Genomic DNA, 14886 nt, shown 5'->3' with positions numbered 1-14886 from the left:
CCCGAATCTTGAGGCTATGTCCCCGAGTTCTCTGTCTTGACCAGAATTCTTTCAATCCTAGCCTTGAACATAACTAGCAACTGATCTTTTGCAAGCCCCATTGAGGCATTGATCGTGTGCATAATCAGAGGCTTTTTCCCAGGGCTGAAATGGCTGCCACAAGAGGGCACAGGTTTAAGCTGCTAGGGAGTAGATACAGAGGAGGTGTCAGGGATAAGTTTTTTTACACAGAGACTGGTGAGTGCATGGAATGGGCTGCTGGCCTGAGGTGGGTCTTTTAAGAGACTTTTGGATAGGTACATGGAGCTTAGTAAAACAGAGCGCTATGGGTAACCCTAGTAATTTCTAAGGTAGGGACGTGTTCAGCACAACTTTGTGGGCCAAAGGGCCTGTATTATGCTGTAGGTTTTCTATGTTTCTAATTAATTATTTCAAAGATAATCAACCCTCTTCATCTCAGTCACATGGGACTGATCCCTTCCTCTAACACGGGGGTTCCCACCCTGGGGTCTACAGACCTCTCGGTTAATGATAGGGGTCTAAGGCATAAAAAAAAGGTGAGGACCCCCTGCAGTAATATCACCCAGTTCCACATCTAGCTGTCTGAGGAAATAACTGCTCAGCATCTCCCCTGCCAATACCTCTCTTTAGGTTTACATGGAAAAGAGTCAACAGTCGATGTTTCAGGCCGAGACCCTTCATTAGAACTGGAAAGGAAGGGGAGAACTCTTTTCCATAGATGTTGCCTGGCCTGCTGAGTTCCTCCAGAATTTTATGTCCATTGCTTTGGATTTCCAGCACCTGCAGATTTTCTTCTGTTTAAGTTTACATATTTCAGTTAGAAGATGATAAACACAAGAGTTTCAGCCAATTCTGGAAATCCAGAGCAATACATACACAATGTTGGAGGAACTCAGCCGGTCAGGCAGCACCTGTGAGGAGAGTGAAAAGACAATTTTCAGGCCAAGACCCTTCCTCAGGACTGGCAAGGAAGAGGGAAGAAGCCAGAACAAGAAGGAGTACAAACTAAAAGGTGACGCCAGGTGAGGGGAAGGTGGAATGAAGTGAGAAGCTGGGAGGTGATAGGTGGAAACGATAAAGGGCTGAAGATGAAAGAATCTGATTGGAGAGGAGAGTGGAGCATGTGGGAAAGGGAGAGAGGGGCACTAGAGGGAGGTGATGGGTAGGTAAAAGAAGAGAAAGGGTAAGATGGGAACCAGAATGGGAAATGGAAAAAGAGAGAAGGGAGAGGTGAAGAAATCACCAGAAGTTAGAGAAGTCAATATTGATGTCATGAAGTTGGAAGCTACCCAGACAGAATATGTATTGCTCCTCCAGCCTGAAAGTGGCCTCACTGTGGCAGTAGAAGAGGCCATGGACTAATGGGAATGGGAAGTAGAACTAAAATGGTACCCATTTAATTAGAATATCTATCATTCTGCTAATCTCCAATAATTTAAGCCATTCTTTCCTCATAGGACAAGCTCCTCATTCCCAGGAATCAATAGAACCATTTTGCCTAAAACCGTATCAGAGAAGAATAAATTCTGGCCCCTTTCTCTCTATTAGGGCATTTATTATTATAGTCCCAGTTCCATTGCAGAATGTAACTTATCCAAATAAAATTTCACTGAGGAAAGCATCTCATTGATGACAAATCCATTATCTCTCAATTTCTCTGCCAACTTCCTGCAGAAGTCAGTAGTCAGCCATCAAAAGTGAAAGATTTTTTTAATCTTTTTGAGTTTTCCTGCCTTACCCAAGATGTTGGTCAGTCATGATTTTCTTAACGCGGGCAATGAAATGGAGCTGGAATTCTGTAGTTTTTCTTTGGTATCACTATACTCCACAGGGAGCCTACTCTGAAAGCCAACCTTTCACGCCCCGCTGTTTTTTCTCAATCTGTTCGTTCCAGCGTTTCCAAGTTGAGGATTGAGTGCGTTACTCCCGCCCATGAAACCCTGCAGAAGTATTCTGTAGTTTTGAAAATAGACGCTGCTGTCCGTGAATTCAAAGATTGTTTCACGTATGTGGAAAGTCCGTCAATCATTAATATTTATCCTGTTTGGTCATTCAGCAGGTAAGATAATGTCATGTTCTTTCTAACCTGTTCTCCTGTCTAAGAGCGTTGCAATGAAAGCTTTTGGTATTTCTCTCATTACAGTGGAGGCAGCACAGTGACAGTGCAAGGAATTAACTTGAAATTTGTGCAATCACCCCAGATGGTAATCACAATACAACAAATATCAAAGACTTTTCATGTGGTAAGTGTTCCATTCACCCCTGTTTGGCAAAACATGCCCATTTACCAAAAGATAGGAAGATATGCTGATTGTCTGCATTTGAACCATTTGCAGCAATTCAATTAGGACCTGGTAGAAAGGCAGTCAAACCTCATTTGTCTCCCTCAGCTCCATCTCCCCCAGGAACTTTACCATTAATAAGCTGTGGATTTGTTTGTATCAATTGACTACCACATCTTGTTGGGTGGGAGAATTCCAGATCGCCGTGACAACCATGTGTAATCTTCCTTTCCAGTCCTGTAGTAGGGTCTCAGCCCGAAATATCGACAATTTATTCCTCTCAGTCGATGCTGCCTGATCTGCTGAGTTTCTTCATCGTTTTGGGTGTGTTGCTCTGTGTTTCCAGCATCTGCAGAATACCATGTTTATCCTTTTTTTCACTCTGGAAAGGCCCATCCATAATTCAAACTATCATCTTGTTCTGAATTTCTGATAGGAAAAACTAGCTGCTCTGCATCTTTTCTTTATTGTTATGCAACAACTGGCCCTTCAGGACTTTCGAGCCTCGCTGCCCAGCAGTCCCCTGAACTAATCCTAGCCTAATCACAGAACAATTTACAATGACCAATTAAGCTGCCTACCGGTTCATCTTTGTTGGGGGAAACCAGAGCACCTGGAGGAAACCCAGCTGGTCACGGGGATAACGTACAAACTCCTTACAGGCAGTGGTGGGAATTGAACCTAAATCGCTGGTACTATAAAGAGTTGTGCTCACTTCTATGCTGCCCTGCTGTCTCACTGTTAAACCTTTCACAATTTTAAGGTCTTCCAATAAATCTACTAGATTTGGAGGAATGTAAGGCAGGTTTATAATTAACCCTGCTTAATATTCAGGTTGATACATGTTAAACAGTGATTAACTCTATTGGAAACTTTCATTAATACGATGATTGTCCTCTCCAAAATCCTTTTTAATTACCATTTTCCTTATCATTAAAGGATTGCCATCCGTTATTCCAGAGCTCAAAATACTGTCACAGCCCAATGACTTAAAATTATCTTTAAGGGTTAAATTTCTGAGCAGTTGAGTTTATAAGAAAAATATTCAGGATTCAGTTGCATAGTAACTAGGTGGGGTTTTTGATTAACAAGAAAAATAAGCAAATCCAAGACCAGCTTTTTAAATAATATTATGTCAGTGCATAAACTTGCTCAAGAAGAGTCAGTGGCTACAAAGTTGATGAGGGAGAAGGAAAAGAACTTTTAAAAGTATTTCAGAATCAGGTTTAATATCACCAGCATATGTTGTGAAATTTGTTAACTTTGCGGCAGCAGTGCAATGCAAAACATGATAATATAGGGAAAAATAAATAAATACATCAATCACAGTAAGTATATATGTATATTAAATAGTTACATTAAAAATAGTGCAAAAACGGAAATAATGTTAAAAATAAAGTGAGGTAGTGTTCATGGGTTCAATGTCCATTTAAGAATCAGATGGCAGACAGGAAGAATCTGTTCCTGAATCATTGAGAGTGTGCCTTCAGGCTTCTGTACCTCCTTCCGGATGGTAAAAATGAGAAGAGGGCATGTCCTGGGTGATGGGGGTCCTTAATAATGGACGCTGACTTTCTGAGATACCGCGCCTTGAAGGTATCTTAGATGCTATGGAGGCTAGTAACCAAGCTGGAGCTGACTGATTTACCAACTTTCTGTAGCTCCTTTCTGTCCTGTCCTGCCCCCCCCACCCCAACACTAGACAGTGAGGCAGCCTGTCTGAATAGTGTCCATGGTACATCAGTAGAAGTTTCCAAGTGTTTTAGTTAACAATCAAATCTCCTCAAACTGCTAATGAAATATAGCCATTGTCTTGCCTTCTTTATAGCTGCATCGATATGTTGGGACCAGGTTAGATCCTCAGAAATCTTGACACCCAGGACCCTGAAATTGCTCACCCTTTCCACTTCTGATCCCTCTTTGAGGACTGGTGTGTATTCCTTAGTCTTACACTTTTTGAAGTTCACGAACAGCTGTTTGGTCTTACTAACATTGAGTGCCAGGTTGTTGCTGCGACACCACTCTACTAGCCGTTATATCTCACTCCTGCACAAGAGAATTCCTTAGAAAGTGAACAGTAAATTCCCACGTTCTTGTTTTAGCAGGTGTACATGATTACAGGCAATTGGGCTGGGTGAACAAATCAGATTCACATTTGGTTTGAAAATGTATGAGCAAACAGGTGAAAAATACTGTCCAGTAGAGTGCCGACTGCAACTGACCTGGTTCCCAAACGAGGTTGGTGGGTAGAGAGCACTCAAGGAATGCAGGGAGACTCATGGGTTAGCTACCATCCCGAATGAGGAGCAAATAAGGCTTGGAGATTTGTGACCATTTGAGACATTAAAGAACACAAGAGATAGGAGTAGAGTTAGGCCATTTGGCCCATCGCATCTGCTCTGCCATTCAAATCATGGCTGATCCTTTTCTACCCTCTTCAGCCCCACTCCCTAGCCTTCTCGCCATAATCTTTGATGCCATGACTAATCAAGACCCTATCAATCTCCGCCTTAAATACACCCAACGACCTGGCCTTCACAGCTGCCTGTGGTAACAAATTCCAAAAATTCACCACCCTCTGGCTAAAGAAATTTCTCCACATCTCTTTTAAATGGACACTCCTCTGTCCTGAGGCTGCGCCCTCACGTCCTAGACTCCCCCACCATGGGAAACATCCTTTCCACATCTACTCTGTCTAGGCCTTTTGATATTCAAAAGGTTTCAATGAGATCCCCCCTAATCTATCTAAATTCCAGTGAGTACAGGCCCAGAGCCATCAAACATTACTCATATGATAATCCCTTTATTTCCAGAATTATCCTTTTGAACCTCTTCTGAACTCTCCAATGCCAGCGCATATTTTCTCAGATAACAAGCCCAAAACTGTTCATAATACTGAAGGTGAGGCCTCACCAGTGCCTTATAAAGCCTCAGTATCACATCCCTGCCCTCATATTCTAGATCTCTTGAAATGAATGCTAACATGGCATGTGCCTTCGTCACCACCAACTCTACCAGTAAGTTAACCTTCAGAATGTTCTGCAGAAGGACTCTCAAGCCCCTTTGCATCTCAGATTTATGGATTTTCTCCCCATTTAGAAAACAGTCTGCACATTTTTCTTCTACCAAAGTGCATAACCATGCATTTTCCAACATTGTATTTCATTTGCCACACTCTTCTCCATTCTCCTAATCTGTCTTAAGACCTCCTGCAGCCTTCCTGTTTCCTCAATACTACCCCACCCCTCCAGCAAACTTCGTACCTTCTGCAAATGTGGCAACAAAGCCATCTATTCCACCATCTAAATCATTGAAAAACAGCATAAAAAGAAGTGGTCCCAACACTGACCCCTGCAGAACACCACTAGTCACTGGCAGCCAACCAGAAAAGGATCTTTTTATTCCTGTTCAGTGCCTCCTACCAATCAGCCAATGCTGTAACCAAGCCAATAACTTTCCTGTAATACCACGGACTCTTAACTTGGTAGGCAGCCTCATGTGGGGCCCCTTGTCAAAAGCCTTTTGAAAATCCAAATATACAACATTCACTGCATCCCCTTTATCTATCCTACTTGTAATCTCCTCAAAGAATTCTGACAGGTTTGTCAGGCAAGGTTTTCCCCTAAGGAAACTATGTTGGCTGTGTCCTGTCTTGTCCAGTGTCACCAACCACTCCATAACCTCATCCTTAACAATTGACTCCAACATCTTCCCAACCACTGAGATTAGGCTACCTGGTCTATAATTTCCTTTCTACTCCTTCCCTGCTTTCTTAAAGAGTGGAGTGACATTTGCAATTTTCCAGCCCTCCGGAACCTTGGCAAATCCAGTGATATTTGAAAAATCATTACTAATGCCACAATTTCTGCTGCTACCTCTTTCAGAACCCAAGGATTCAGTTCACCTGGTCCAGATGACTTAGGTCTTTTAGCTTTTTGAGCACCTTCTCTCTTGTAATAATAACTGCACTCACTTCTCTTCCCTCACACCCTTCAACACCTGGCACACTGCTAATGGTTTCCGCAGTGAAGACTGATGCAAAATACTCTTTTAATTCATCTGCCATTTCCTTATCCCCCGTTATTATTTCTCCAGCATCATTGTCTAGCGGTCCTATATAATTTTCATGGGGAATAGGCAGGCACAAGAGCTGAAGGACCGAAGGTTCATACAGGCAAACCTTTGATAATGAGTGAGCAACTTCTGAAGGCAATTAAGGAATTAATGAAAATACTTAATTGTGTGTTTTGGAGCTATACTGCACCCCAACTTTATCCTCAATGCCCTGAAAATTATCATGGTGCAAGTACATCCAATCACCTTTTAATGTTGGTGGCTAATTCCGCCCATCACGCATTACGGTTCAGATCTTCACAACTCTCAATATGAAGATGTTTGATCTTATTCCCTTTAGTTTGTTTGACCAATTATTTTAAATCAATAACCTATGAAGCTCACTCAATTGCAAGAGGAAATAGTTTTTCCCTATCTCTAATCAAACTACAAATATTGTATCATTAGGGTCGGGGTTAGGGTCTCTGTTGGTGGCCATACACAGCTGCCAGAAGTGAGGCCTCCGCTGTTGACCTCGGAAATCGAGCCCGAGGCTCGACTGGAGCGGAGGCCTCCGCAGCCGTGACTCAGCTTAAGGACTTGTTTCAGCAAGGATCCCGGCCACCCAGGATTAAGTGTCGGCTTCGGGGCCCAACCCAATCAACAGCCCAGGCCCCCGGCAACTGAAAGTGGCAGCGGAGCCTCCCCCGTTACTCAGCCCGACCCGGAGCGCACGACGACGCGACCCGCGGGACGCATCCACCAACATCAAAGAGCTGACAACAACACACTGCATCGATGGAGACCTGGAAAGATGTATTACTTACTGAGGAAGTGTGGGAAAAGAGCTGGGCTGCTGGTCAGATTGAAGCTGGGGGGTTTCAGGGTCCCTATGCCCACCATCCTACTAGCTAATGTGCAAGCCATAGAGAACAAGGTGGATGATCTTAAAGGGAGACTCACCTACTGCAGGGAGATGCAGAACTGCTGTGTATTCTGTTTCACCGAGACCTGGCTCTCCCCTGCCGCCCCAGACTGTGCCATCCGACCGGAGGGATTTTCGATCCATCGGATGGACCGCACGGCATCTTCGGGCAAGACGGGGGAGGTGGTGTCTACCTACTGATCAACACTGGGTGGTGCTCAGACACAGTGGCACTGACAAGCTCCTGCAGCCCGGACCTGGAACACCTGTCGGTGAAGTGTCGTCCCTACTATCTGCCACGGGAATTCAGCTCGGTCATACTGACAGCGGTCTACATTCCCCCCCAAGCGGACGTGGAGTGTGCTCTGAACATACTGTATGCCAACATCAGTGAATTTGAGACCAAGTATCCGGAGGCTTTGCTCATTACAGCTGGGGACTTTAACCAGGCCAACCTCAGAAAGGCGCTGCCAAAGTTATACCAACATGTCTCCTGCCCCACTAGAGGCCCAAATGTACTTGACCACTGCTACACAGCAGTCAAGGATGCCTACCGTTCCGTCCCACGACCTCACTTCGGAAAATCAGACTATCAGGCCGTACTCCTCCTCCCGGCTTACAAACAGAAACTGAAGCAGGAGGTCACGGTGTCAAAGGTAGTGTCGCGTTGGACGGAGGAAACGGATGAGGTCCTCCATGACTGCTTTGAATCGGTGGGTTGGTTAGTATTCAAGGACTCGGCAGCTAACCTCGATGAGTATGCCTCAGCTGTCACGGACTTTATTTGGAAATGCATGGAGGACTGTGTGTCTCGCAAGACGACCCGAGTATTCCCTAACCGGAAACCTTGAATGAATTATGAGGTCAAATCCCTTTTAAAGGCTAGAGCTGCGGCTTTTAGGTCTGGGGATACCAGTCGCTACACAGAATCCAGGCGTGAACTCCGGAAAGCCATTAAGGGCGTCAAGAAGCAATATCGAGCCAAGTTGGAAGCCCAGGCTAACCAAAGGGATGCCAGTAGACTATGGCAGGGTCTAAGTGAGATCACTGGGCACAAAGAAAAGGCTGGGAATATCAATAACTGTGGCGCTTCTCTTCCTGACGAACTGAACGTATTCTACACAAGATTCGAACAAAAGAGGAGCGTACCACTCCCTCCGAATGAACCGGGACCTGGTGGCATCGAGATTCATCGTCACCGAGGAGGACGTTAGAAGGGTCTTCCTGAAGATAAGTCCAAGGAAGGCGATGGGCCCAGATGGCGTCCCGAGACAGGTTCTTCAGTTCTGTGCAAGCGAGCTAGCTGGAGTGTTTGCTGACATCCTCAACTGCTACTTGCTTCAGCCTAAGATCCCCTCGTGTTTTAAGAAGGCAACGATAATCCCAGTGCCGAAGAAGAGCAAGGTGGCATGCCTGAATAACTGTCGACCTGTGGCTCTGACATCGATTGCTATGAAGTGCTTTGAGAGATTGGTTATGGCACACATCAACCACAGCCTACCGGTCAACCTCGATGCTTTGCAATTCGCCTATCGGAGCAACAGGTCAACGGCAGATGCCATCTCTCTGGCCCCATATTCCTCCTTAGAACACCTGGAGAATAAAGACGCATACATAAGGCTCCTTCTCATTGACTACAGCTCTGCCTTTAATACCATCATTCCAAATAAACTGGTTCCTAAGCTCCGGAACCTGGACCTTAGCACTCAGATCTGCAGCTGGATATTCAACTTCCTCACAGACAGGACCCAGGCTGTAAGAGTAGAGGACAAGCTCTCCTCTACAATCACTCTGAGCACCGGTGCCCCACAAGGCTGTGTACTCAGCCCCCTGCTGTACTCACTGTACACCCATGATTGTGTAGCCAAGTTCCCATCAAACTCAATATATAAGTTTGCTGATGACACAACAATTGTAGGCCGTATCTCGGGTAATGATGAGTTTGAGTACAGGGAGGAAATTAAGAACCTGGTGGCATGGTGCGAAGACAATAACCTACCTTAATGTCAGCAAGACGAAGGAATTGGTTGTTGACTTCAGAAGGAGTAGCGGACCGCACGACCCAAATTACATCAGTGGTGCGCAAGTCGAGCAGGTCAAAAGCTTTAACTTCCTCAGGGTCAATATCACAAATGACCTGACTTGGTCCAACCAAGCAGAGTTCACTGTCATGAAGGCCCACCAGCACCTTTACTTCCTGAGAAAACTAAAGAAATTTGGCCTGTCCCCTAAAACCCTCACTAATTTTTATAGATGCACTGTAGAAAGTATTCTTCTAGGGTGCATCACAACCTGGTATGGATGTTGTCCTGTCCAAGACCGAAAGAAGCTGCAGAAGATTGTGAACACAGCGCAGCACATCACACAAACCAATCTTCCGTCCGTGGACTCACTTTACACTGCATGCTGTCGGAGCAGTGCTGCCAGGATAATCAAGGACATGACCCACCCAGCCAACAGACTTTTCGTCGCTCTTCCCTCCGGGAGTTCAGGAGCTTGAAGACTTGTACGGCCAAAGCTTCTTTCCAACTGTGATAAGACTGCTGAACGGATCCTGACCCGGATCTGGGACGTACCCTCCAAATATCCAGACCTGCCTCTCGGTTTTTTTGCACTACCTTACTTTCCATTTTTCTATTTTCTATTTATGATTTATAATTTAAATTTTTAATATTTACTAATTTTAACTAATTTTAATATTTATAATATTTCATATTTGTAATCCAGGGAGTGTGAAGCGCAGAATGAAATATCGCTGTGATGATTGTACGTTCTAGTATCAATTGTTTGGTGACAATAAAGTATAAAGTATAAAGTAAAGGAGAACTATTTCAACTTTTTTTTAGCCCACAGAACTGAAGTCCATCATGTCTGTTATCTTGGGTATCATTCTGATAACCATGCGCTGAAATTAGTACTGTAAAGTCTATCTAAATGGTAGCACATAGAACTTGACACAGTATTCAAAGTAAAGGCCAACCTGAAATTTGCACAGCACTTAGTATAATCTATTTTTGTACTTGTTATCTGTGCTTACAAAGTGAAGTATTCCATAAACGTATCATCTAAATTTGCCCAGCCACCTTAAAAAGATTATACATCTCAGTTCCTCTGTTGAACAATTAGAGTCTTAAAGTTACGGAGAAGTACAGCACAGAAGCAGTCCCTTCAGCCCATCTAGTCCATGCTGAACCATTTAAACTGCCTACTCCCATTGGCCAGCACTGGGGCCATAGCCCTCCATACCTCTGCTTTCCATGTTCCCATCTAAACGTCTCTTAAACATTGAAATTGAGCTCACATGCAGCTGGTTGCACACTCTCACGACCCTCTGAGTGAAGGAGTGTCCCCTCATGTTCCCCTTAAGCTGCTTACCTTTCACTCATAACCCATGACCTCTAGTTGTAGTCCCACTTAACCTCAGTGGAAAAAGCCTGTTTGCTTTTACTCTATCTATACTCCTCATAATTTTGTATACCTCTATCAAATCTCCACTCAGTCTTCTGTGTTCCGAGGAATTAAGTCCTAATCTATTTAACTTGTCCATATAGCCAAGGTCCTCCAGACCTGGCAACATCCTACTCTGCTACTCCATTTCATTTAACTTATGTTACCTTTCCATACTATCTTGTACCAAAGGAGATAACTTCACACTTATTACATTGTATTCCGTCCGCTAGACCTCTATTCATTTTAGCCACCTCACTCTGTCCCCTTGAAACCACCTGTGCATTCTACGTCACTGCCATGGTCTGTAACATCAGCAAACTTCAAAACTCTGTCCCTTGGACACAAGTCCAAGTTACTTATAAATAAACACAATTATATTAAGAATCTGTGAAAAGGGATTTTAGGCTGTCACTCCATTTAAAGTTTAATGCCTTTGATTCGTAGTTTTTATTTTGGTTTAGCAGTTGAAGTACTGCATTTGGGACATTTTTTAGTTTGCTCACACATTTTAAATGTTGCATATGTCTTGGGTAACAGAGTGGGGATGTGTCTGCACCGAGGAGTAAGACGCTCCTTCCCTCTAATGGTTTGCAGGTCACCCTTGGGCAAGGTGTAGCACCTGCTTAGCCTCCCTGATCGGGGTCATGTGAAGCCATGGGAACAGGTGGTGCTTGGTCATATGAGTAGCTGGTGCATATCACAAGTCCTGGTTATGCGACCACTGACACTAGGTAGACAATCTCTGAAGAGTATTGATAATGGCTGGGGTGACCCGTCTTATAAAGACACTGCCCAGAAGAAGGCAATGGCAAACAACTTATGAAAAATTTGCCAAGAATACTTATAGCCACAGATAGAGGAAATAAGAACATGAAGGGGGTTTCACTAACATGAGAAAATCTGTAGATCCTGGAAATCCAAAGCAACAACTACAAAATGCTGGAGGAACTCAGCAGACCAGGCAGCATCTCTGGAAAAGAGTAAACACTCCACTTTTTAGCCCGAGACCCTTCATCACTGAAGGATCTCTGCCCAAAACGTCAATTGTTCACTCTTTTCCATAGATGCTGCCTGGCCTGCTGAGCTCCTCCAGCATTTTGTGTGCGTTGCATGAAGGGGGTCTTCGCCATGGGCAGATTAAAGAAAGATGGAAGACCATGGTTTCTGCATCCTGTGACATAGCACATAATGATGATGTTGAGATGTTGAAATCATTTGGTTCATTTATCAGAAACAGATAACATGAAATTAATGTTGCACAGAAGTGGTGAAAGCTTCAGCTTTAATTAAGTTTCCTGATTTTAAAAAACTGTAATGCATCAGCAAATCAACGTGACGTTAAAGGCAGTGTCATGTTTGAAGCTTTGCATTTCCACTTAATTCATGGAATCATGTTACATTTTGTTCCATAACTAGGCATGTAGATATGAAGTGAACATGAAGGTGATCTACTGTCCAACTCCCTCTCTGGATCACTTTAAACTCACACTGCCTACGCAGGGCAAAGCATCTTTTATCTTTGACAACGTCACTGTGGGATCCTTTGACTTTGGATATGCAGAAGATCCTCTGTTTGAGACATTTCAAGTACCGAAGGAAATCAAAAAGAGTGGCAGTAATGCTCTTGAGATTAAAGTAAGTGGAATGAAATCGAAACATGTTTATCATTTATTTTTAAGCATGTGTTGCCTGTAAACAAACCATTAAGACTTGAGTATTACGACATGACTTTATGTGATCTTACTTCTGAAGTGATGATTTTTCAAATGGTTTCTCCCAAAGACTCCTAAGAAATGTGGTTAATGAGTTTTACAAGGAACATCTTTTAAAGTATACAGCTGTAAACCAGATAAAGCAGAACGTGGCTGCTTACAAGATATCAAAAAATACTGAAATCAACTTCGAGCAGATACATATTCACTGATCACTATCCAGCACAATTCAGAGTCAGAATCAGGGCTGTTATCTCTGGCATACTATATGTTGTGAAATTTATTGTATTGTGGCAGCAGTATAGTGCAAGACATGAAAATTACAATAAGTTTCAAAAACGATAGTGCAAGAGAGGAATAACAAGGTAGTGTTTGTGGGTGCACGGACTGTTCAGAAGTCTCATGGCAGAGTGGAAGAAGCTGATATAAAACCTGGAGTGTGGATCTTCAGGCTCCTGTGCCTCCTCCCCAATGGTACTAACAAGATGAAGACGTGCCCTGGATGGTGGGAGTCATTAATGATGGATACTGCCTTCTTGAGACTGCGCCTCTGGGAACTGTCCTCAATAGGGTAGAGCAGGTTGCGTCCAAAAGAGCTCAAAGCTCCTGTGCATTGCAGATCCGTGTCAGACAGTATTGTTCATTTTATTCCTCACTGGCTGGCAAAATATTTTTTTTGTAGAGGAAAAAAACCATCTTTCTAAGAACAATACCAACATGCATTAATTAATTAATTCATTCATTCAAAATTGAAAGCCATTTCCATAGTTTCTGTCTAGAACTGAGTTGCCAGATAAATAACCTGCTTTCTGGTCCCTGCACCTTGAATCAGAAAAGTAGTCATCTGTTTTGTCCACAAATACTGCTTTCTGTCCCAGTGATGAAACAACTGTCTTATGCTAAACCCCTAAGAGTGACTCATCGCAGTCGAAGGGAGATGTGTTCACATGCTGCATTATAGCAGAACTTTAATGGATCTGGGATTTCATTGCTATTGATCCATGCCTGGGGCTTTCCTCTCAAGAAGTGGATTGAAGTTTATAGCTGTGCATCTGTCCAAAAGTATTTAATGCATAACCAATCATTTTTGCAATACTAATAGCAAATTACCTAGATTTTTAGGAAGAGGTGCAGTCGACGTTTCAGGCCAAGACCCTTCGTCGTGACGAAGGGTCTCGGTCTGAAACGTCGACTGCACCTCTTCCTACAGATGCTGCCTGGCCTGCTGCGTTCACCAGCAACTTTGATGTGTGTTGCTTGAATTTCCAGCATCTGCAGAATTCCTGTTGTTTACCTAGATTTTTATTTTGTTTGAAGTTTCAAGGAACACAGATTAAAGCTGAAGCTATTGATGGTAAAATACTAACAATTGGAAACCGGAGCTGTGAGCATATTCACCTGAAGCCAAATGCTTTAGTCTGTATCATACCCAAGGAATTTCTGGCTTCAAGAAGAGAATTCGATGTAGAAGTAAGAGATTTTTAACATTCAAACTTGCATGATTAGATTTTATCAGACTATTAGAATATAATGATCATGTGACAAAAACTTCAGTCTGGTTGTTTAGTTACTTATATTCTCTGTGTGATATTAGTTTATACTCTTGAACATGGCGGTGAACGAATGATGAAAGAAGCTGGCATTAATTACTAGTATAATTTATTCAGTGATACTACCAGTGTGTTAAACACTTGTATTAAAAATTCGAGAAGTTAAATGGGGGAAACTGCTCCCTTTAGCTGATGACTCAAAAACCATAAAGCACCGATTTAAAATGTTGTCCTCGTGGTACAACGTTTCACCTGGTATATCCAGAGCTTAAGATAAAAAATTAGAAGCATCTTGTTTCTTAGTTGGTGTCAGAATTAAGGTTTCGCTTAAAATTCCTCGCAACTATTTTTTTACAACCCTTGGAATAATTTCTAATTCGTCAGAATCACTGGACCTTCCAACTTATTTCTAAGCTTGTCACCCGCAGCCTTTCCAACACTTGTCTTCCTATCCCCTTAAGGCATTATCATGGGATGTCTCGCCTTTCATCGCTTGTTCTTTAAACTCTTATTTCCTTTAATTTCCTTTAAAAACAGATCTGAGGCCACTTTCACTGTGGTCTAAAACCTCAGCATATCGTACAAACTGTTCCGGAGTGAAGACATGAAAGCCCAAGTGCGGGTAAAATGGGATTAGTGTAGCTAGGTACTTGATTGGCCTCATGGACATCATAGGCTAATAAACTGCTTTAGAACATCAGAGCATAGGAATATATCTTTCAGTCCATGATGTCTATGCAGAGCATAATGGCAAATTAAAATGTTTCTCTGCTATATCACTCTGTAAGTAACATTTTTTTTTCTTTTGAAACATTTGATATATAAAGTTCTAGGCCAGCTTCCATTAAATCAGCAAATAGAATCAGTTTCACTCAAACGTAATAATTAATATC

The 14886-nt window shown here is 43.0% G+C and overlaps 1 protein-coding gene across 3 annotated transcripts in view; it reads left to right on the top strand.

Moving 5' to 3' along the window:
- met (MET proto-oncogene, receptor tyrosine kinase) overlaps positions 1-14886 on the top strand; it is a 163384-nt gene that overhangs the window by 126954 nt on the left and 21544 nt on the right. For all 3 annotated transcript variants that reach the window (XM_072267599.1, XM_072267598.1, XM_072267597.1), the window contains exons 9-12: positions 1916-2080; positions 2165-2264; positions 12148-12366; positions 13761-13913. In XM_072267599.1, coding sequence (XP_072123700.1) covers positions 1916-2080; positions 2165-2264; positions 12148-12366; positions 13761-13913 — 637 coding nt within the window. The remainder of the gene's footprint in view (positions 1-1915; positions 2081-2164; positions 2265-12147; positions 12367-13760; positions 13914-14886) is intronic.

This window comes from Mobula birostris, chromosome 9 (assembly GCF_030028105.1).
Source record: "Mobula birostris isolate sMobBir1 chromosome 9, sMobBir1.hap1, whole genome shotgun sequence".
NCBI lineage: Eukaryota > Metazoa > Chordata > Chondrichthyes > Myliobatiformes > Myliobatidae > Mobula > Mobula birostris.
The sequence above is the reverse complement of the archived record's forward strand: the minus strand, read 5'-3'. Positions and strand labels throughout refer to the sequence as shown.